Source organism: Chiloscyllium plagiosum, unplaced genomic scaffold (assembly GCF_037043375.1).
Source record: "Chiloscyllium plagiosum isolate Xiang-an unplaced genomic scaffold, Cpla_swu_hap1 HiC_scaffold_12, whole genome shotgun sequence".
Taxonomy (NCBI): Eukaryota; Metazoa; Chordata; class Chondrichthyes; order Orectolobiformes; family Hemiscylliidae; genus Chiloscyllium; species Chiloscyllium plagiosum.
In genome coordinates, this window is record NW_028270150.1 from 12,697,579 (window position 1) to 12,721,496 (window position 23,918).

Below are 23,918 nucleotides of genomic sequence, written 5' to 3' on the forward strand. Positions count from 1 at the left end.
AAGGAATCAAAAATAGGAGCACAGTTTCTGCATGAAGGACCAACATTTAGGATGAGAAAAGAAAATTATTTTATCCAAGTGGTTGTGAATCATTCAAATTCTCTACCCCAGGGATTTGCGGATGCCCAGTTAATGAATATATTTAATCCTAGGGTAGACAAATTTTTAATGCATTAGGGAATCATGGGATATGGTTGGGGGCTGAGTGTTGGCTCTACTTTAGCCTTGATTGTATTGAATGACAAGATAGGCTTGATGGGCTGTACAATCTACCTCTTCTTCTTATGTTCTAGTGGAGTGAAGGATTAGGTAAGGTAGGATGCACTCGAGCAACGAAGGTTGGCTTTTTAATATCTAAGATATTAAACTTATCGAAAAGACAGAGAGGTGGGCAGAGGGGGTGGGGTTGCCTTGTTAGTTAAGAACAAAATTAAATCTATGGTATTGAATGACATAGCGTCGGATGATGTGGAGTCTGTGTGGGTGGAATTGAGGAACCACAAAGGCAAAAAAAACATAATTGGAGTTGTGTATAGACCTCCTAACAGTGGTCAGGACCAGGGACGCAACATGTACCGGGAAATAGAGAAGGCATGTCAGAAAGGCAAGGTTACATTGATCATGGGAGACTTCAATATGCAGGTGGACTGGGTAAATAATGTTGCTAGTGGATCTAAAGAAAGGGAATTCATGGAATGCTTACAGGATGGCTTTTTGGAACAGCTTGTCATGGAGCCCACAAGAGAGCAGGCTATTCTGGACCTAGTGCTTTGCAATGAACCAGACTCTATAAAAGATCTTAAAGTAAGGGAACCCTTAGGAAGTAGCGACCATAATATGGTAGAGTTCAGTCTGGAGTTTGAAAGGGAGAAGGCAAAATCGGATGTAATGGTGTTACAGTTGAATAAAGGTAATTATGAGGGCATGAGAGAGGAACTGACTAAAATAGACTGGAAGCAGAGGCTAACCGGGAAGACAGTAGAGCAAAAATGGCAGGAGTTTGTAGGTATAATTGAGGACACTGTACAGAGGTTCATTCCCAAGAAAAGAAAGATTAACTGGGGAGGGATTAGACAACCTTGGCTGACAAAGGAAGTCAGGAAATGTATTAAAGAAAAAGAGAGATCCTATAAAGTGGCTAAGAACAGTGGGAAATCAGAAGATTGGGAAGGATACAAAAGCAAACAGAGGATAACAAAGAGTGTAATAAGAAATGAGAGGATCAAATATGAAGGTAGGCTAGCCAGTAATATTAGAAATAATAGTAAAAGTTTCTTTCAGTACATAAGAAACAAACGACAGGCAAAAGTACACATTGGGCCACTTCAAACTGATGCAGGAAGCCTAGTGATGGGAGATAAGGAAATAGCAGGAGAACTTAACAAGTACTTTGCGTCAGTTTTCACAGTGATAGACATGAGTAATATCCCAAAAATTAAAGGGTATCACGGGGCTGAGTTGAGTATGATTGCCATTACGAAAGAGATAGTGCTAGAAAAGTTAAAAAGTCTTAAAATTGATAAATCTCCTGGCCCCGATGGGATACACCCTAGAGTTCTGAGAGAGGTGGCTGAGGAAATAGCAGAGGCATTGGTTGAGATCTTTCAAGAGTCACTGGAGTCAGGAAAGGTCCCGGATGATTGGAAGATGGCTGTTGTAACCCCCTTGTTCAAGAAAGGATCAAGGCAAAAGATGGAAAATTATAGGCCAATCAGCTTAACCTCGATTGTTGGTAAAATTCTAGAATCCATCATTAAGGATGAGGTTTCTAAATTCTTGGAAGAGCAGAGTCTGATTAGAACAAGTCAACATGGATTTAGTAAAGGGAGGTCATGCCTGACAAACCTGTTGGAATTTTTTGAAGAGGTAACAAGTAGGTTAGACCAGGGAAACCCAGTGGATGTGGTCTATCTAGACTTTCAAAAGGCCTTTGATAAGGTGCCACACGGGAGGCTGCTGAGCAAGGTGAGGGCCCATGGTGTTCGAGGTGAGCTGCTGGGATGGATTGAGGATTGGCTGTCTAACAGAAGGCAGAGAGTTGGGATAAAAGGTTCTTTTTCAGAATGGCAGCCGGTGACGAGCGGTGTCCCGCAGGGTTCGGTGCTGGGGCCACAGCTGTTCGCATTATATATTAATGATTTGGATGAGGGAACCGGGGGCATTCTAGCGAAGTTTGCCGATGATACGAAGTTAGGTGGACAGGCAGGTAGTATTGAGGAAGTGGGGAGGCTACAGAAGGATCTAGACAGGTTGGGAGAGTGGTCCAGGAAATGGCTGATGGAATTTAACGTGAGCAAGTGCGAGGTCTTGCACTTTGGCAAAAAGAATAAAAGCATAGACTACTTTCTAAATGGTGAGAAAATTAATAAAGCCAAAGCACAAAGGGATCTGGGAGTGCTAGTCGAGGATTCTCTAAAGGTAAACATGCAGGTTGAGTCCGTGATTAAGAAAGCGAATGCAATGTTGTCTCTTATCTCAAGAGGGTTGGAATATAAAAGCAGAGATGTACTACTAAGACTTTATAAAGCTCTGGTTAGGCCCCATTTGGAGTACTGTGTCCAGTTTTGGTCCCCACACGTCAGGAAGGACATACAGGCACTGGAATGTGTCCAGCGGAGATTCACACGGATGATCCCTGGAATGACAGGTCTAACATATGAGGAACGGCTGAGGATACTGGGATTGTATTCGTTGGAGTTTAGAAGATTAAGGGGAGACTTAATAGAGACGTACAAAATAATACATGGCTTGGAAAAGGTGGATGCTAGGAAATTGTTTCCGTTAAACGAGGAGACTAGGACCCGTGGACACAGCCTTAGAATTAGAGGGGGTCATTTCAGAACAGAAATGCGGAGACATTTCTTCAGCCAGAGAGTGGTGGACCTGTGGAATTCATTGCCACGGAGTGCAGTGGAAGCCGGGACGCTAAATGTCTTCAAGGCCGAGATTGATAGATTCTTGTTGTCTAGAGGAATTAAGGGCTACGGGGAGAACGCTGGTAAGTGGAGCTGAAATGCGCATCAGCCATGATTGAATGGCGGAGTGGACTCGATGGGCCGAATGGCCTTACTTCCACTCCTATGTCTTATGGTCTTAAGATGGCAAACGGCTGTTCGTGTCATGATCCTGAAAAGGAGTGAGCTACAGTGTGAGGTATTGAGATAAGCATAGAGCTTGTAGAGGGTTGGCTGAGCTCTGGAGAAGAAGTTCGTAGGCACCACTAGTCTTTGTAGCCTTGACAAAGACAGTAGAAGTTTAGATAAAAAGAGAGTGAAATGCTTATAAGTCAAAGGAAGCTTTCTTAGATTTACTCCAGGTATAGTGCAGTTTACGAGTGTAATCTTTGAGTGAAAAACAAAAGTTGGAGAAGCACAGCAATGTGGACTGAGGATCTGACAGAAAGAGATGCCTGCTTTTCAACAACCTTGCAACATCTCAAAACACTTAGAGTACTTTTGAAGTTTAGTCCCTGTTATGAAGACATGCATTTGTAATTTATACATAGTAAGCTCCCACTCACGCTGTAATAGTGACCAGATAATTTGTTTCAATGAATCATGTTTGTGGAGTACATTTTGACCAGAATTCTGGCTTTCATTTGAAATGGCGGCTTGGAATCTGTTACATCCTCCTTTTACCTGACATATGGCAGTTCCAACAGGTGAAACACTGATTGGGAGTACAACTTAGTCCCATGACCTTCTGATGTGGAGGCAAGAATGCTACCCACTAAGCTACCCTGACACTTAGTTTGAGAAATAAATTAGCTGTTCAGCTCACCTGTTGGAGGAAGGTGCCAGCCAAAGAAGTGTAGCTGAAGGCTTTGACATAGAATTAGAAAGAAGGGGTCATAAGTAAGACGAATGGAAATCATGAATCACTGGATGATGCATTTCCAGTTCTGCCACAATTGAAGATGAATGGCCGCAAATTACATGGCAAATGGGGAAATGGTCTAGGTTAATATCCAGGGTAAAAACAATGACTGCAGATGCTGGAAACCAGATTCTGGATTAGTGGTGCTGGAAGAGCACAGCAGTTCAGGCAGCATCCGAGGAGCAGTAAAATCAATGTTTCGGGCAAAAGTCAGGTTAATATCCAGATGGGACATGAAAGTATCCTTTGTACAATACTTAAAGTGCCTATTTGAAAGGAATTTGAACAGTTTCACAGCCCTGCTCCCAGTGATCAGGAGCCTAAAGTAAAAGCTGCATCTGGTTGGAACCTGAGGTGTGACCTTATAGAGGTTTACAAAATTATGAAGGGCATGGATAGGGTAAATAGGCAAAGTCTTTTCCCTGGGGTATGGGAGTGCAGAACTAGAGGGCATAGGTTTAGGGTGAGAGGGGAAAGATATAAAAGAGACCTACGGGGCAATTTTTTTCACATAGAGGGTGATACGTGTATGGAATGAGCTGCCAGAGGAAGTGGTGGAGGCTGGTACAATAGCAACATTTAAGAAGCTTCTGGATGGGTATATGAATAGGAAGGGTTTGGAGGGATATGGGCTGGGTGCTGGCAGGTGGGACTAGATTGGGTTGGGATATCTGGTCGGCATGGATGGGTTGGACCGAAGGGTCTGTTTCCATGCTGTGCATCTCTATGACTCTAGATCTCAGAAGGCTATTGTGTTAAAGATGGTCTGAGGTTGGACCCATGGGCATTGTTCCGCTAAACAGGGTGTAATGGTACTGTTTATACAGTTCTGCTGTACCTGATGTGAAGACTTAATAATGACAATAGTGAGCTCCGTTCCTGCAACCTAGCATCCTTAGTGTTATGAGCACAAATATCTAACTCTTGGATAAAAACTGTTCTTGTCATTTCCAAGTTTTCCTTCCTTCTGTTCCTCATTGTGTTGTTGACTAGGTTCTTCAGTGTCTTTTATGCTTGCTTCCATGTCAGCCATTTAGCATGAGTACTGGTGACAGTCACATTGTAATCAACAGGTTTATGTTATTAATATGCCTGAATGGACAAATTGCACTCACTGACCTGCTCCTGTAGGATATTCTTCTGCTCCCCACAAAATTAATTTCACTTGTGTCACCATCACTGACAGACCTGTAACCTTCGGGATTTTATTGTACTATTATGCATGTCGGGCAGCATGGTCACTCAGTGGTTAGCCCTGCTGCTTCATGGACCCGGGTCCAATTCCAGCTTCGGGCAACTGTGTGGAGTTTGCACATTCTTCCCATGCCTGTGTGGGTTTCCTCTGGGTGCTCCAGTTTCCTCCCACAGTCCAAAGATCGGATAGGGTAAATAGACAAGCTCTTTTCCCTGGGGCGGAGGGGTCCAGAACGCAAGGACATAGGATTAGGGTGAGAGGGGGAAATTTTAAAAGGGACCTAAGGGGCAACTTTTTCACACACAGGATGGTGCATGTATGGAATGAGCTGCCAGAGGAAGTGGTGGAGGCTGGTACAATTACAACGTTTAAGAGGCATCTGGATGGGTTTATGAATAGGAAGGGTTTAAAGGGATGCGGGCCAAGTGCTGGCAAATGGGACTGCATTAGTTTAGGATATTGGGTCGGTATGGATGAGCTGGACCGAAGGGTCTGTTTTTGTGCTTTATATATTTGACTCTATGTGCAGGTTAGTTGGATTGGCCATACTTAATTGCACGTGGTGTCCAGGGATGTGCAAGATAGGTGGATTAACCATGGAGAAACACAAGGTTATAGGGATATTGTGGGGGTTGGGTTTATGTGAGATGTTCTTTTGAAAATTGGTGTGGATTTGATGGACCGAATGGCTTGCTTCCACGCTGATTCTTTGATTCTATGATGTCCAAAACACATGCTGTTCAGAAAGCTTTCAGATTATTTTACTTCTTTCGTGGGATGTTGACATTGCTGACCAGGCCAGCATATGTTGCCTTTGAACTGAGTGCCTTGCGAGACCTATCAGAAGGCAGTTAGGAGTCAGCACACTACTTCAGGTCTTGAGACACATGTTGGCCACATCAGGTAAGAAATGGCGTATTTCCCTTCCCTAATGTACTCTTGTCAATTAGATATTTTCTTTAGGACAGATGATTATTGGTTGCATGGTCACCATTAGTTTAGGTTTAAATTCCAGATTTCATTAACTGAATTCAGCCTTCACCGTCTGCTGTAGAGGGATTCACATGCATGCCCCAGGGTCTTAACTTAGGCCTCTGGATTGCTGATCCACTATGTCACTACCTGCCTAAGTTTTGGAAGGATAAAACCTGTAATTGGACTGCTAAATGCTTCTACTTGTATTGTGTTTCAATCATGAGCAATTATAATTTACTGAAATGCAAGAGAGGAAATGATTGTGTGAAAATTTAAGTAATGCCCATTTTTAAAATTCACTTGAGGGACTTGGGCATCACTGGTTGGCCACCATTTATTGCCTGTCCCTAGTTGCCCATAAGATGATAGTGTTCCTCTTGAATTGCTGCAGTCCACATGCTATCAGTTGATGCACAACACCCTTAGGGAGGGAATTCTATGACTTTGACCCTGTGACACTGAAGGAACGGAAATACATTTCCAAGTCAGGATGGTGAGTGGCTTGGAGGTGAATGAGCAGGGGGTAGTGTTCCCATGTATCTGCTGCCCTTGCCCTTCTAGATGGGAATGGTTGAGAATTTGGAAGATGCTGTCTAAGGATCTGCCGTGTATCTTGTAGATAGTACGCAATGCTGCTGCTGAACATTGGTGATGGAGGGAATGGATGCTTGTGGATGTGATGTCACTCAAGTGGGTTGCTTTGTCCTAGATGGTGTCAAGCTTCTTGATTGTTGTTGAGGCTGCATCCATCCAGGCAAGTGGGAAGTATCTCCAATGCAAGGATCATACATTCAAAATTATGTTCAGACTTATCAGAGGGTAGAGAGATTTATTGTGAACATATGAACAAGGAAGAAGAATAGGCCACTCGGCCCAGCGAAACTGCTCTGCCGTTTGATAAAATTATGGCTGATCTGAGTTTCACCTTAACTCTACATTCCTGCATTTCCCTAGTAATCTTTCATCACCCTTGATAAGAATCTTATTTACCTCTGCGTTAAAGATATTGAAAGATTCTGTATATGCTCCCTTTTGAAGAAGGGAATTCCAAGGACACTTAACTTTCTGAGAGAAAATAATGTTTCCTCATCTGTGTTTTAAAAGAAGACGGCCCCTTATTTTTAAACTGTGACCCTCGTTCTTGATTCTCCCACAAGAGGGAATATGCTTTCAACATCCACCTGTTAACATCCTCTCAGGATCTTCTATTTCACTTAAGTCATCACTGACTCTTCTAAACTCTAAAGGATACAGGCCTAGTCTGTTTAGCCTGTCCTGAGGAGGTAATCTACTAATGCCAGATATTAGTCCAGTAAATCTTCTCTGAACTTCAGCCAATACATTAAAATCCATCCATAAGTACGATGACCAGTACTTTACTCAGTACTCCAGATGTGGTCTCACCAATTTCCTGTATAGATGAAGCATAACCATCCTTCTCTTGAATTCAATTCTCCTCGGAATGAAGCAGCATTCTATAAGCTTTTCAATTACTTGCTGTACGTGCACACAAACCTTCGATGATACATGTGAGAATGTGTGTCGGGTATAAGCAGGCAGGGAAAGAGTTAAGTTTTGAGTTTTGTGAAACAAGAGGTTCAGTTGAGCATGACTCAGATCAGATATGAACTTGCAGTTAACAATGGGGTGCTGGAGGCAAGGGTAATGGGTTAACAAAGGGGAAAAGCATTCATTATGTAGAGTCATTTAACAATATTGGAAGCTATCAGCATGTAAGGTCAGTTAATAAGGGGAAAAGTATCCATTATGTGAAGCCAGTTAACAAATTTAACAACATTCATTGTATAACAGCAGATGGCTTAATCTTTACTGTTGACACTCGCTGATTGTAATGTGTATGTTCCCTTATCTGGATCCTCCTCCCTGTAAATGACTCTATATTTCATTAAGAAACTGCTGTTTGAGAGGAGGCTGAGAACTCATGTCTCTGTGCACATGGGCAATTGTTCTCTCTCCCTCCAGGGCCTGGAATAAAGATGAAGGAGGTAAAACCATACTGTGTCTCTGAGCATCTTGCTTCGACTGAGGCAGGGGAACGGCATGACACATGCATTATTGAAATAGTGCCAGGCTGAGAGACTTTGGTTAAGTTGGAGATACGAGGGAAGCTGCTTTTTCATTCTTAGAGCAGAGATGTTCAAGAGGAAATTTGGCAGAGGTGTTCAAAAATGAGAGGATTTGGTGGGGGCTACTGCTCCTGAGTTCAATGTTCCAATGTTCCTCAGCAGAGAGAGAGAATTGTTTCCAGTTGGTACAGGAAAAATCTGATAATTGAAAAAAAAGTCAGTAGCTGAGGTTTTTAATTGCAGTGGGTTGTGCTTTGAATTTGGTGAAGTTTGTAATTTTTTTTCAAAATGAAAACTCAAGAAGCAGCAGGATTTAAATCATAAAGATTTTATTATAAAAAAAATCAAGAAACATCATTAGTAATAATCAAATACTCAGTTAAATAGTTGTATTAAAATATTTAAAATATAAAGGACTCAGTTACTTATAGTGTAAATCGACCCGTTTAATCGCGTTCTTGTCTACACTTATGCAGCCATTTGACTTACACTCTAAATCCCAAATAAGATGTTTACCAAAAATTGAAATATTAACCATTTGTATGAGGACTGTTTCAAAGCTGTGTATACAGGTGGAAATGTCTTGGGCCTTTAGTTTACCTCTACAAGGTTGCCCCTCCAAATCCCTTTCATCTCTCTGTTTGTCTGTCTGTCTCTTTCTCTCTCTGTGTCTCACTCACTCACTCTCTCTCTCTCTCTCTCTCTCTCTCTCTCTCTCTGTTTCTGTTCTGCAGGCAGCCTGGTTAAAACTAAAAGAGAAAACCAAAACTGCTGGGAACAGCCCACACCCATAATCTGTGTACTCCTATAACTCTTGACTCCTTTCCTCTTGTTTATCTTCTTGGTAACTTGGTTATATCATCAGTTGCTGTTAGCCACTGATGATATAACTCTTTCAGCGGTATCTCTTTTTTTTTGGTGTTCACTTGTGGGCATCTCTGGTGAGGCCAGCATTTATTGCCCATCCCTAATTGCCCAGAGTACAGTTAAGAATCAGCCACATTGGAGTCACATGTAGGCTAGACTAGGTAAGGATGATAGATTTCTTTCCTTAAAGAGCATTAGTGAGTTCAGAAGGGCTTTCTCAATATTCAGCGCAGGTTCCTGGTCATCATTCGACCCATAATTCCAGATTATTTTTGTTGAATTCTAATTTCACCATCTGCCACAGCAGGATTTGAACCCAGCTTCCCAGAACATTAGTTGAGTTTCTAGATTAATAGTCTGGTGATAATGCGTCTAAATGTTTGCCTCCCCTTTTAAGAGGACCATCATATCACGCAAAATATGTGTATTTTTTCCAAGTGAAAACATCGTTCATCGCAGTTGTAATGATTTTGGTTCAACTTCCTAAAAGAGTGAAAAACAGATTCACTGTAGAATTGTAGATGGTATATCTTGATGCTACTGAGTGTATCAGTAGTGGAGAGAATGAACTTTTATGGATGTAGTGCTAATCAAGCAAGCCAGTTTATTCTGGATGGTGTCAAAGCTTCCTGAGTATTGTTGGAGCTGTACTCATCCAGGCAAATGGAGACGTATTCCATTACATCCCTGACTTGTGTCTTATAGATAGTGGACGGGCTCAGGGAATTCAGCAGGTGAGTTGCTTGCTGCAGAATCCCTAGTCTTTGACCTGTTCTTGTAGCCACAATATTTATATGGGAAATTCAGTTCTGTTTCTGATCAGTGCTGAACTTCAGGATTTGCAGTGGTAATACAATTGATGTCAAGGTATGATGGTTAGATTCTGTCATGTTGGAGGTGGTCATTGTATGTCACTTGTATGACGAGTAATGTTACTTGCCACTTGTCAGCCCAAACCTGGATATTGCTGCATTTGGGTCTGGACTGCTTCCATGTTTGGCAAGTTGTAAATGGGACTAAACAGCATGCAATCATCAGCGAGCATTTCCACTTCTAATGTTATGGTGGGAAGATCAAGTCGCTAAAGTTGGTTGAACCTAGGACACTACCCTGAGAAGGTTATGTAGTAATTGATTAGGATTGAAATGATTGGCTCCAACAACTGCAGCTAACTTCCTGGGTGCCAGATATGACTCCAACCAGCAGAGAGGAGCTGCTCCTGCCGATTCTATTTTTCCTGGAGCTCCTTCATACCAAACTTGCCCAAATGCTACCTTCATGTCAAAGGCAGCCACTCTAGTATCACCTCTGAAGTTAAACTCTGCTCCATGTTTATACCAAGGTCAGGAACTGGATAGTCCAGGCAAAACCCTAACTGCATGTCACGACCTCTTACCTTTTGAGGAAGGGAAGGTCATTGATGAAGCAGCTGAAGATGTTTTCCTCATAGACATTGTCATAAGCAGCTCCTGGAGTGAACCCCTGTGACTGAGGGGATTGAATATTACAATTAAAGGAAAACATATATGAAACTGATGGATCAAATTAAAAATTCATTCAAAGTCATTAATTTGTGAGGAAGTTGTGCCCACTGGAATGTTTATGGTTTTGCTTCTTTTCTATTTTTCTCCAGTTCAGTTGATAATACCTTGTTGGTGAAGTAGGAATGTCAGAGTCTGCATTTTCCTCTCAGTAGCTTCCTTGTGACCTTTGAAAGCTGCTGAAGTGCCATCAAAGTAACACTTCATTCACACGTTTGAGCCTTTTCTGCACCATTCTATTATAAATAGCGTATGTAACAGACATGTACTTATAATGCCTATTTATATTCCACTGACAGGGCTCAGGTTTCTGATGAACTTGTGAATTATGTCAGGCACTGCATACTTCCTCATTTCATGTGCAGTTTCACTTTTCAGTCTCAGTTTTGATTCCTTCAGGCTTGTTGTTTTTTCAGTTTCTTTTTTCGAAATTTCTGTGTATTCTCCTTGGAACAGTACAGCATAGTACAGGCCCTTCGGCCCTTGAAGTTGTGTCGCCCTTTTATCCTACTCTAAGATTAAACTAACCTATATACCCTTAATTTTATTCCTTCATCCATGTGTCTATCCAAGAGTTGCTTAAATGTTCCTAATGTATCTGACTCTACTACCACTGCTGGCAGTGCATTCCACGCACCCACCACACTCTGTGTCAAGAACCTACCTCTGACATCTCCACAAAACCTTTCTCCAATCACTTTAAAATTATGCCCATTCGTGATAGCCATTTATGCCCCAGGAAAAGTTCTCTGACTATCCAGTCCATCAATGCCTCTCATCATTTTGTACACTTCTATCAAATTGCCTTTCACCTTTCGTCATTCCAGTGAGAAAAGCCTTTAGCTCCCTCAACCTTTCTTCATAAGATGTGCTCTCCCGTTCAGGCAGCATCCTGGCAAATCTCCTCTACACACTCTCTAAAGCTTTCACATCCTTCCCGTAATGAGGTGACAAGAACTGAACAAGTATTTCAAGTGTGGTCTAACCAAGGCTCGATAGAGCTGCAGCAAAACCTCACAGTTCTTAAACTCAATCCAGGTGCTAATGAAAGTCAACATGCTATATGCCTTCTTAACAACACTATCAACTTGGGTGGCAACTTTAAAGGACCTATGAACGTGGGCCCCCAGATCCCTCTGTTCCTCCACACTGCCAAGAATCCTGCCTTTTAGCCTGTATTCGGCATTCAAATTCAACCTTCCAAAATGAATCACTTCATAATTTTCCAGTTTGAACTTCATCTGCCACTTCTCAGCCCAGTTCTGTATCCTGTCAATGTCCTGTTACAATTTACAACAGCCCTCCACACTATCCACAACTCCACCAACCTTCGTGTCATCGGCAACCTTACTAACCCACCTTTCCACTTCCTCATCCAAGTCATTTATAAAATTCACAAAGATCAGAGGTTGCAGAACACCACTGGTCCCGAGGTCCTGGTTGAATACTTTCCTTCTACTACCACGCTCTGTTTTCTGTGGGCCAACCAATTCTGTATCCAGACAGCCAAATTTCCCTGTATCCCTTGCCTCCTTACTTCCTCAATGAGCCGACCATGGGGAACCTTATCAAACACCTTGCTACAATCTATGTCCACCCCATCTAGTGTTCTACCTTCATTAATGTGCTTTGTCACATGCTCAATGAATTCAATAAGGTTTGTGAGGCATGACCTGCCATTCTCAAAGCCATGCTGACTATCTCTAATTAAACTATGGTTTTCCAAGTCATCATGAATCCCATCTCTCAGAATCCTTTCCAATAACTTGTTCTGGGATTTTGTCATTGAGCCTGATCATATGGAGGATAATTCTCACCTGTGATTGACCTCAGAATTTTTTTAGATTGGCTTACTTACAGTGTAGAAACAGGCCCTTCGGCCCAACAAGTCCACGTTGACCCTCCGCAGAGCAACCTACCCAGACCCATTCCTCTACATTTACCCCTTCACCTAACACTACGGGCAATTTAGCATGGCCAATTCACCTGACCTGCACATTTTTCGACTGTGGGAGGAACCGGAGCACCCGGAGGAAACCCACGCAGACACTGGGAGAATGTGCAAACTCCACACAGAGAGTTGCCTGAAGTGGGAATTGAACCCAGGTCTCTGGCACTGTAAGGCAACAGTCCTAACCACTGTGCCATGTGCCCCCTCCTTAAAGATTACTTCACAGGATATGGGTGTCACAGCCAAGACCAGTATTTATTGCCCATTCCTAATTGCCCCAGAGACAATGATGGTGAGGTGCCTTCTTAAACCACTGCAGTCCTTGGAGTGTGGGGACAGCCATGGTGCTGTTAAGGAGCAAGTTCCCAAGGTTTTGATCCAGTGACACTGAAGGAATGGTAATATAATTCTAAGTCAGGCTGGTGTGTGGCTGTGATAGGAACTTGAAGGTGTTCGTGTTCTTCTTGATGGTAGAGGTAAGGGATTTAGAAGATGCTGTCGAGGGAGCCTTGATGATTTGTTATACTGCATGTTTTGGATATCACCCTCTATTAAAAGCTTGATCACACTGAATAACTGGAAATGGTTTTCAGCAGAATGCACCAACTTCACAACACACCCCAATCCCCTCTGCTTTTGTGACTTTGAAGTTTTGACACCCACCTTTTCATGCATTTCAATGAAAAAAGATGAGCTTGTTGGTTTAGTTTAGCCAAGGTGTGGAGAAGAGCTATGAAAGATAGAAAGTTCCTCTTTTTCAATCCTAGTTAACTCATCTTTAGAGGTGTGAAAATAAATTCTTAAATTTATATAGTGATTTTCACTTCCTCAGCACATGGCAGAGTGGTTTACACCAATGAAGTCCTTTTAAAGTGTAACATAGGAAAATCAGCCACTTTGTGCACAGCAAGATTATACAGGCAGCAGCATTACCAAGGACAGATACTTTTTTAAATTAGGAATATTGAGTGGAGGATAAGTATTGGTCAAGGCACGGGGTGGGAATCCTGCTGTTATGAAATCTTTGATAGATTTAATCTCTTATCTGAAAGGCAGCCCTTCTGAAACTGGAACACTCACTCAGTTCAGCAATGGAAATATCAGTCTGTGTTTTATCTAGCAGTGTCAAGAGTAGGACATGAACCCCTGATTTTACGATTCAAGACTGCTAGTTATTGAGCTATACTTGAGACTGGTGGGGAAGTGAGAAAACCTCCACTGACTGGCGCAACTCTTGGTGGTGTAAAATGCATGTTGTGACTATCAAGTTCAGTTCTGATGGCTCTATGGTTGAATAGCCTTTTGATGATCTCTGTTCATCCATGTGTGTAAAGCATCTATTTGGATGAGGTGTTGCAAAGCTTCTGATGCTTTAGAGATAGTCCCCAGTGTTAGAGGGGAAAGAAATTAGGAGAAAACAAATCTTAAAAATCCTGTACAGAGTTGGTGCACACGGAGTCAATAGGTTTCTCCTTATCTTGTTAGTACAGATTCTGTTTTCCTTAATGAGATTTGCATTTGAATCCAGCACAGAGTAATGGGCGAGAAGTCCGCTTCCTTTGCTAGCTGTAAGGGTCTTTGTGAGGTGAGTAAATCACTTGCACGCACCTTGTTCTGTCTTTCATTTTGAGCTCGGGGGAGAAGGAGCAGTTTATCGTTTTTGGTCATATTGAAGGGTGGGGGGAAGGGGTTTGTCTGAGAAACTGGGGCGAGAGTCATTGTGCTTTCAAGTTATTTATGTCATCTCCAATCCTTAAGACTTCATTGTACACCTCAGTACAGAGAGTAAAAGAATGGGCATCTATGATGCACCCTATTTCAGAGCACCTAATGGAATTGTGCAGAATAAGGTTAAACCTTAGTCTTCCTTGGAGTCCGGAGCAGTCCCAGCAGACTGGAAAATAGTACATGTGACGCCACTGTTTAAAAAGGGAAGTAGGCAAAAGATGGGGAATTATAGACCAGTGAGCCTAACCTCTGTAGTGGGGAAGATGCTTGAATCTGCATCTTCCGCCTCGGAACACTTCAACCCCATGGCATCAGTGTGGATTTCACCAGTTTCCTCATTTCCCCTTCCCCCACCTCACCCCAGCTCTAACCCTCCAGCTCAGCACCTGATGACCTGTCCTACCTGCCTATCTTCCTTTCCACCCTCCTCTCTGACCTATCACCTTCATTCCCCACCCCCATTCACCCATTGTACTCTTTGCTACTTTCTCCCCACCCCCCTCTCATTTATCTCTCCACTTTGCAGGCACCCTGCCTCTATTCATGATGAAGGGCTTTTGCCCGAAACGTCGATTTTCCTGCTCCTCGGATGTTGCCTGACTTGCTGTGCTTTTCCAGCACCACTCTAATCTAGACTCTGGTTTCCAGCATCTGCAGTCCTCGTTTTTACCGGAAAGATGTTTGAGTCTATTATCAGGGAAGAAATAGCAGGTCATCTCAAAAGAAATTTGAGATGACCTGCAGCATAGGTTTATGAAAGGCAGGTTATGCTTCACAAATCCTTTGGAATTCGATGAAGACATTTCAAGCAAGATGAACAACAGGGACCCAGTGGATGTGGTGTACCTAGATTTCCAAAGGCCTTTGACAAGGTGCCGCACATGAGGCTGCTGTATAAGGATGCACGGTGTTACGGGTGGAGTATTAGTGTGGATAGGGGATTGCTTGACTGACAGGAAGCAAAGAGTGGGGATAAATGAGTGATATTCAGGCTGGCAATCAGTAGCCAGTGGGATGCCTCAGTGATCGGTGTTGGGACCACAATTATTCACAATTTATATTGATGATTTGGAGTTGGGGACCATGTGTACGGTGTCAAAATTTACTGATGACACTAAGATGAGTGGCAGAGCAAAGTGTGCAGAGGACTGTGAAACTTTGCAGAGGGACATAAATACATTGAGGGAGTGGGCAAAGGTCTGGCAGTTGGAATAGAATGTTAGTAAATGTGAAGTCATTTAGTTTGGTAGGAGATTATTACTTGAATGGTAAAAAGTTGCAGCATGCTGGCTTGCAGAGGGACCCTGGTGTCCTTGTGCATGAATCACCGAAGGTTGGTCTGCAGGTACAAGTAATTAGGAAGGCAAATGGAATTTTGTCCTCCATTGCTAAAGGGGTTGAGTTAAAAGCAGAGAGATTATTGTAAGAAACAAACTCAATAAAATTATACGAGACCACCAAAGCTGGAAACCAGACAATTTATTTTACGATCTTGCAAGAAAGAACCCCAATTGCAGAAAGCAATTGAAGTGATGATTATTCAAACTACTACACAGTTATACTTTTGAGCTGCGTGAGGTCACCTCTCCCGACTCCTGCATTACCCAATCTCTCTCAGTATTTTGCCTCTGCCCATCTATGCTCCACGCCCATTGCCCCCTTCCCCAGGTTGACAACCTTCCTCCCTGTAAGTGCTGACACACACATTATTTTGTCGACAGTACATCAAGATCTGGTTTAACATTTTGTATCAATTCTGCTGGTACATTCCATCCTCGGACATTTCATTAACTTGTATCATTTTGTATAGCCCAAGCATTTCGGTTATCTCAGCTTATTGCTGAAAACATAATTTTTAAAAAGAACTTATTTGCTATAATAATTACACACCAAAGTTAGTATTTAATTAACCACAATTATACACTGAAAAGTAGAGATACTCTTCCCTAAATACCTGCAGAGTTAATAGTTCTCTTGCTGTACCCCTTTTCTGTATGCTTTTTCTATATCTGTAAAAACAATGTTTTTCCCCATTTCTAACATGTTACAGCTGTACAAGGTGCTGGTGAGGCCACACCTGGAGTGCTGTGTGCAGTTTTGGTCTCCTTACTTGAGTTAGGCTGTACTGGCACTGGAGGGGGTGCAGAGGAGGTTCACTAGGTTGATCCCGGAGTTGAGGGGGTTGGTTTATGAGGACAGACTGAGTAGACTGGGATTATATTTATTGGAATTCAGAAGAATGAGAGGGGATCTTATAGAAACATAAAATTATGAAGGAATTGATAAAATAGAAATAGATAGGATGTTTCCACTGGGAAGTGAGACTAGGACAAGAGGGCATGGCCTCAAGATTAGAGAAAGCAGGTTTAGAACTGAACTGAGAAGGAACTTAATTGTTAATCTAGGATTGTTAATCTAGGTAATTCCTTGCACAGTGAAGTACTTGATGCTGTTTAAGTAATCGCTTTTAAAGCTAAGGTAGATATATTTTTGAAAAATAAATAAATTAAGGGATATGGTGAAAACGCGGGTGTGTGGAGCTGAGTCCATGAAAAGATTAGCCGTGATCTTTATTGAGTGGTGGAGCAGGCTCGAAGGGCCAGACAGCCTACTCCTGCCCCTTACGTTCTTGAAGTGAACCAATGCTGGAGTTGCTCAATATCAGCACAGTTACCCAAGTTGTAACATTTTTGACTTTGTGCACAGAATTTGCGGGTAGTTCATTAAAAATAAAAAAAATTGTACTTGTGTATTGCATTTCCCATTGTTTATTTCCTGTAGTAATGACAATAGAGCTGCATACATTTAGTGGACCACACCAAGAATGGCATTTCAGCCAGTGCGCAAATTCTGCTTTACCCATTTTTGAGAGACAGCAATGTTTTCATATCAGTTTTTACAGTTTACAAAAGAAAGCCCAAGGAAATGTGGGTGTTGGAAATCAGAAATGTAAGTAGAAATTGCTGGAAAAACTCAACAGATTTGGCAGCATCTGTAGAGAGAAAGCAGTATTAACATTTCAGTTCCAGTGGTCCTTCAGAACGATTGCAGTTAGGTAAAGATTGGTGTATCTGGTGAAGATGGATCCCAGGGAGATGTGGTATCTCATTTTGTGCTTGGGAAATCTGCAGCCTTCAGTATTCAATATCGGGTCCGATAATTTTAGGGCCTGAACACCTTGTCTCATATGTTTTCCCCAACTCCCACACACCAGGCCTTGTCATCTCATGGGCAGCTACCACGCAAAGCCCATTGTCAGCTGCCGAGGGTCGCCATTAGCAGCTATTGATTTGCTCTGGCTGACATTTACCACTCCCTTTTCTGTCCTACTATTGTTCTCTCTCTCTGCGCTCCACATCCATCAATCATTTTACCGCCTATCGTCCCATCTTCTGCATAAATACCAACCTTTTCCTATCTCCAGTCAGTTCTGAAGTAGGATCGCTGGACCTGAAACATAACTCTACTTTTTCGCCACAGATGCTGCTTAGTTTTTCCAGCAGTTTCTTTTTAAATTTCTACAGTTTGTCATTTATTGACCTAGTTCTACTCTTCGTTCAACATTAAAATCTGTTGCAGATCCCCACAACTCAATAACTAGGTGAATGGTACTTATTCAGCATTCAAAGTAGCATGACTGGTGATTATGAAATCTTTTTTTATACAAAAACAAATTTTTAATTATTTATATTGAAACTGTTGTGTATTGATCATTTTTTGTGAAATTATGTGAATTAAATATCAGCCTTTGATTACCTTAGTACATTAATACTAATGCAACAGAAAAATATTTACCTCGACCCTCTTTAATGTGCGATAGGCTTCTTGTGCAACATCACAAGCCCATGACCTGAAAATTACTCTTGCTGCCAGTGTTTGCCTTGGTCTTTACACATGTGAAATGTTCTACTTGGACACAGCTTGTGTTTGGAAGAACAAATGAAACTTGTAAGTTTTAATGAACAATCAGGATGAAAGTGTCTGAATAGAAGAATGAAAATGGGATCAGGTGCTTCTTTATGCTTCTTGTCAGTTGACAAGGATCATTTCTAACTTGGTCTGGACACTTTTAGCTGATAATACATGTTTTATTTTTCTTGTCGCTAAGAGTGTTGGAAGCCAGTATCGCAGAAAACAAGGCAAGCTTGAAAAGGACGCAAGGGGAGGTATGGAGTGACTCAATAAATCCGTATGATCGGAAGCGACAGGAGAGCTGTCCTGTTGGGCTGAAGAATGTAGGAAACACCTGCTGGTTCAGTGCTGTCATTCAGGTGAGAACACAGTTTGTTGTTTCAGTCCAAACAATTTCATTTCTCCTGGAGCCCCTTTCTACCCTGTATTTCAGAGTTCCACCCAGGCATATCATTTCTTCACCGCGGGATGTGCAGAATGAGAGTCATAAGATTATCCCATTGCAAGTGGAGTTGGGATTGAGCCCGACTCTGCCCTCCATCTTGAGATGTGGTGGGCTGTCCAGTGAATTACAGACTCGGGTCTTGGGAAAACCGACCTTTCAAAGACGGAGTCTTTCAGCACTTATTTAGTGTATTTCACAACTCCAGGGTCTCCCAAATCACTTCTCGAGCCTGTAAAGTATTTTGTGTTGTAATAGTGGAAATGCCTCAGCCAATTTCTGTCCAGAAAGATCCCAGATATAAAAAAAAGAGTGATCAAATCATTGATTTTTGCAACGTTGGTTGAACAACAACAGTGGAGGGAAGCTTCCCCATTTCACTTCAAAACAACACTTGTGCATCTTTCCCATCCACCTGATAGGGAAAATAAGTGTTCGGTTTAATGTCGCATTCGAAAGATGGAACCTATATGCTCCACTAGGATAGCAGTTTTCTGTGTTTTTGAATGCATTGACTGAGTGATTCTGTAATCTATGGTGTGAGATGTGCTCAAAACAAATAGTGGCATTAACCTGATACAGATCCAGCACAGGGCTTTGCTCACTGTGAATGGGGGATGGTGAAATACCACTGAGTTCCAGAACAGTTTGAGTTAGCTGCACTGTTCTCTCTCTCTCCTTTAAACACCCCCCACCCTGACAGCTGCTGTCTAAGAAACAGATGAGTCTGGAAGTGATACCATGGATCAGGTAGCAGTTCCCTTCTGAGTGACTCACTTGTTTGTTTATACTGGTTGTACTTGGTTTTCTTTTATGGGACAGCTTGCTGTGCTTACTGACTATGCTTACTGAGTAAATTGCTCCCATTTTACAGCACAGTGTATTTCCTGAGAACATCATAAGCCTTCATTGGCAGAAAGTCATTTTCTCTCTCGCTGTTTCTCCCTTCACTGCTTCAGAGTTCATTGGAAGAAGACCCACTTCTTGGTTGCTAAATTCTGGCCTTGCATTGAATAAGCAAATTCCTGTCTGGTTTTTTTTTAATGCTGCCTTTGCTCCTGCGAATTTTACCGTCACGATGTTTATGAGCTGTGCTGCTCCTTCTTTCTTTCATTTGTTCTTTCTTAAACTGTTGAACTCTTTTATTGCCCCAAGTTGCCTTATTGTTCTGCAAAATGTTCAAACACTAGCTGATGAACCTCCTAATTGTTTCTTATTGATTACCTTCTCTTAATTTCTCTTTTCGAATAAGATAGTGTCCATCAACCTTCTCTTAGGCTTATCAATAATGACCTATAAATCTCTAAAGTAAAATAAAAGGTGGGGAGGATGCAAGCATCAGAATCCAGAAGTGGAGGCAAATGGGAAACACCAGTTCCTCTTACACCCACACAACAGAAATGACAGAAGAAAATGCCAGCTCTGAAAAAGTGAAGCATTTTAGTCCAAAGATAACTTTTTGAGGAGGTAAACCAGGGATAGTGGAGTCCCCATTCTTGCAGAAGGGAGAAGGTGCATATATTCCAGATGACTCTGGGTGCAGCAAGAAGCTTTAAGGAATTACGATTGGAGGGCGATGCATCCTACTGGGTTGACATTGTGATCAGAAAGTGATTTTGTTTTAAAAGATGGAACAACCAAAATATTGAACTTATTTTGTTCCTGGTCTTCAGATGTTAGAATACTGACTGTGACCAGTTCAGTCATTATATTGGATAGCGTTGACAATGTGAGTAATCTTTTTCTTTGGGTGATTTGCTCCTGACCCCCAGCTACACCATAAGACTACAAGTCGTAGGAGCAAACTAGGCTATTCAGCCCATACAGATCCACTGTTCAGTGAGATCATGTCTGATCTGATAATGCTCAACTCCACTTCCTTGCCTTTTCCCATAATCCTTGATTTACTGACCTATGCTTGTGTATAATTGCCTCTGCTCATTGTCTAGCTACTTTGAATGAATTGTTCTTTATACATGGGCCTAGACAATCAGTAGTGAGGCTATTTGCAACCAAATTGAATTTTGTTTAGTCCTGTATATTAACCATGCAGGGGAAGAGAAAGGAGCTGAGTTGTGGAGGGTTGCTGTGTGTGTTGGTGGTGGTCATGTAGAATTGAGCTGCAGAGAATCTGCATCATTTCTGATGAAGAGCTTGTGCTCAAAACGTCGACTCTCCTGTTTCTCGGATGCTGCCTGACTTGCTGTGCTTTTCTAGTACCACACTCTCAACTCTGATCTCCAGCGTCTGTAGTCGTCACTTTCTCCCTGAGAATTGAGCAGAGATGCTAAGCATTTTGTGGGTAAATATGACATTGACTTGGAGGGAGGGACGTGAGAGTCGAAGCTTGGGTGTGTTGGGTGCACAGAGTGGGTGCCAGAGTGGATTGATGTGATGTTGGGGGAGGGAGGCTGTGTGCACATTATGGTGGGGAAAGTTGCCCCCATGGACGGGGGTGGGAATGGGGAGAAGAACATGGAGGATAATTATTGATGTGGAGCATGAATGACAGTGAAGAAAGAACCTTGTGCACTTGATGTCAACTGCACTTTATATAATATGTTTATAAAAGTGTCCATGATTTGCAATCACCTGCCATTCAGAGTAGGTGTAAACAAGTGATCATCACTGTCCCACTGCATGAGATCCATTACAACTTGGCAAAACGTTATTTAGGATTAATGACTTCATAGGGCTTCCATTGACTTTCACATGCTTATTTGGAACCCTCATAAGTCAGGTGTTATGGACAGAAATGCCCTATGAATTACTTCTAAGAATGCTTACTTGCCATGTGGAAAATAATTTTCACCTCAAGTTCTTCTTCCTTTGCCATTTACCACTCACCCAATTGATTCTCTGTGGGAAGTGACAACTGTGCACTGAATCTGCTCAGACTAAAAAAAATGTTGTTAGATTGAATTGGCATTGAAAGGTGTCGCTGTAACTGCTAACATCTCATACCAAGAAGCAGCCAAGACCAAAAGCTTGAAGTTTCAGGCATCATGAATCACACATCCACCCTGTGTTCTGATGGCACCATGCTGTTGTGGTGCACAGTGTACAGCTGGGCTGCACCTTACGTGGAATATTCCATTGCCCCATGCTAAAACGTTCTTCTCTTTTTTTGAAGGTGCTCACTTGAAGAATTGCCCAAACATTTTGAGTGCAATTTTACATTTGTACCCAAGAATCTTCAAACTGTGATTCTAGTGTCTGCTGTGTTAATTAACCTTGACATAGGACATTCTTTGTAGCACAGGTGATTTTGTTTTTCCTGAACTTACTGAAGAACATCTTTTGTATTTATATAGCAGCTCAGAAAGTTGCACAGCAGTTTACAGCCAGCATGGTACTTTTGTAGGAGAGTCGCTATTGTAATGTAGGAAACACGGCAAGCAATTTGTGCACATTAAGCTCCGACAAACAGAATGAGGTAGTAGTTTATATTGTGAGCTTTTTGATAGTTGGTTCAGGGATAAGGACATGTGAGAGAAGTCCCTGTTGTTCTTTGGATAGTATTGGGGGATCTTCACCTGAGAGAGCAGATGGTTTAACGTCTTGCCTGAAAGATGACCCCTCCAACAATGCAGCACTCTGTCAGTATTATACTGGAGTATTAACTAACATTATGTACTTAAATCTCTGGTTAGGGACTTCAGACTCTGAAATTAGAGTTCTCCCAGTAATTGGCCACAGTTTGACTTTATTTCACCTAAACCTGTCCAATTTGAGAGTCTAGACATGGATCTTTACAAATGTACAATTGTTCTATAAATCCTGAAGCAGAAAACCAAAGAATCTAACGTTACTAGCAACTCATTTATGTACAGAACATGGTTTTATGGGAAAGGTGATATCTTTGAAGCTTCATGAATGTTGAAATATGAGCAAAGGCTGTTAGGCAGATAAGGTCATGCACTATTGCAGATTAGATTGCCTGTTCCTTCTTGTGTCTGCAAAGTTGTCTGTCAGATTTGTGAAGGAATGCTCCAGTAGGTGCATCGTGTTCTCAATAGCCAATGCTGCCGGATCATTTTGGAAAGATATTCTGTGCTTGAATAACCACTTGTGGGGGAGGAAACAGACTTCTTGTTACTTCAGTCTTCATTCTTCGTCTGATAATCCTAAGTGTGCACCTGCTTGTTTTCACTGATAGTGCCTTGTAATTTTGAAAACCTTTATTAAACTTTTGCAGCAGTTCCTTCGAACTGAAGGAGGCATTTCTCAATGTTTCATTGCAGAACATTTCTATCTGGGCTATTCAAGGCAAATGAACTGGAAGAGAATATTTTTTTCAACCTGCCACTGCTACTCATGGTTATCACCATTAAGAAGGGAGGAACAGGAAAAGACCACTTTGTCTTTAAGCCTGCCCACCATTCAGTGAGATCATGGCTGAGTCTCAGCATACCTCATATATTGGCCTTTGTATCATGCCTTTCAGTGCTTTTAGCTGTATCATTGTCTGCTTTAAATGCAGCAGTTTTTCTATCAGCCCCCATTTGTGAAAGAGAGCTTCTGAACATCTGTCATCCTGTTGTATGCTGAAGTGGTTCTGAATTTCACTCCTGAAAGTATTTTCTCTTTATCAACCTAATCTATTCGCCTTAACATCCTGAAAGCTTTGACCAAATCACCTCTTCATTGTCTGCATTCCAAGGATTCTGGCCCCAGTCTGTGCAATCTCACCTTGTAGCTTAACTGGTTCATTGTGGTAAGCTCCAACATCAGTACTACTTTCTCAAGGTTCTCCATCTGGCCTAAAACCCGTATGGATTTCAGATTGAGGGCACGTTAATGTTCAGTTGTGACAACCTGGATGGTCAAATAACTTGGGAACCTCATATGAATATACACCAGATAATTAAAGTCTCCTGATTCTGATGAAGTTATTTATAGCAAGGAATGGGAGCCTTCAAAATAGAGAAGCAAGAAAGTTGGGGTGTGTCACTTTTGATGTTTAGCCCTATCAGCCATGATTCAGTGGTAGTACTCTCATGTCGAAGGCACATCATAAAGAATGGAGCACATAATCCAACATGACATCCCCAATGCAGTACTGAGCGATGCTGTAATATTAAATGGAATTAAGCATTACAATAGAGGTCTTGTTTACCCATGAAGATGGCATGTAAGACCATATTTCAAAGAAGACCAGGAGATAATGTTCTGGGCAATGTTTATCCATCAATCAACTTCATTAAGATATTATTTGGTCATTTATCTCATTGCTGTTTGTGGAATGTTGCTGTGTGCAAATTAGAAAGGACTGAAGAATGGTTACACCCGAAATATGAACTTCTCCACCTCCTGATGCTGCCAGGCTTGCTGTGTTCTTCCA

The 23,918-nt window shown here is 42.0% G+C and overlaps 1 protein-coding gene across 3 annotated transcripts in view; it reads left to right on the top strand.

Annotated features, from left to right (window-relative positions):
- The window catches only part of usp25 (ubiquitin specific peptidase 25), a 212,928-nt gene that overhangs the window by 60,444 nt on the left and 128,566 nt on the right, over positions 1 to 23,918 (top strand). For all 3 annotated transcript variants that reach the window (XM_043701413.2, XM_043701414.2, XM_043701415.2), the window contains exon 5: positions 18,329 to 18,491. In XM_043701413.2, coding sequence (XP_043557348.2) covers positions 18,329 to 18,491 — 163 coding nt within the window. The remainder of the gene's footprint in view (positions 1 to 18,328; positions 18,492 to 23,918) is intronic.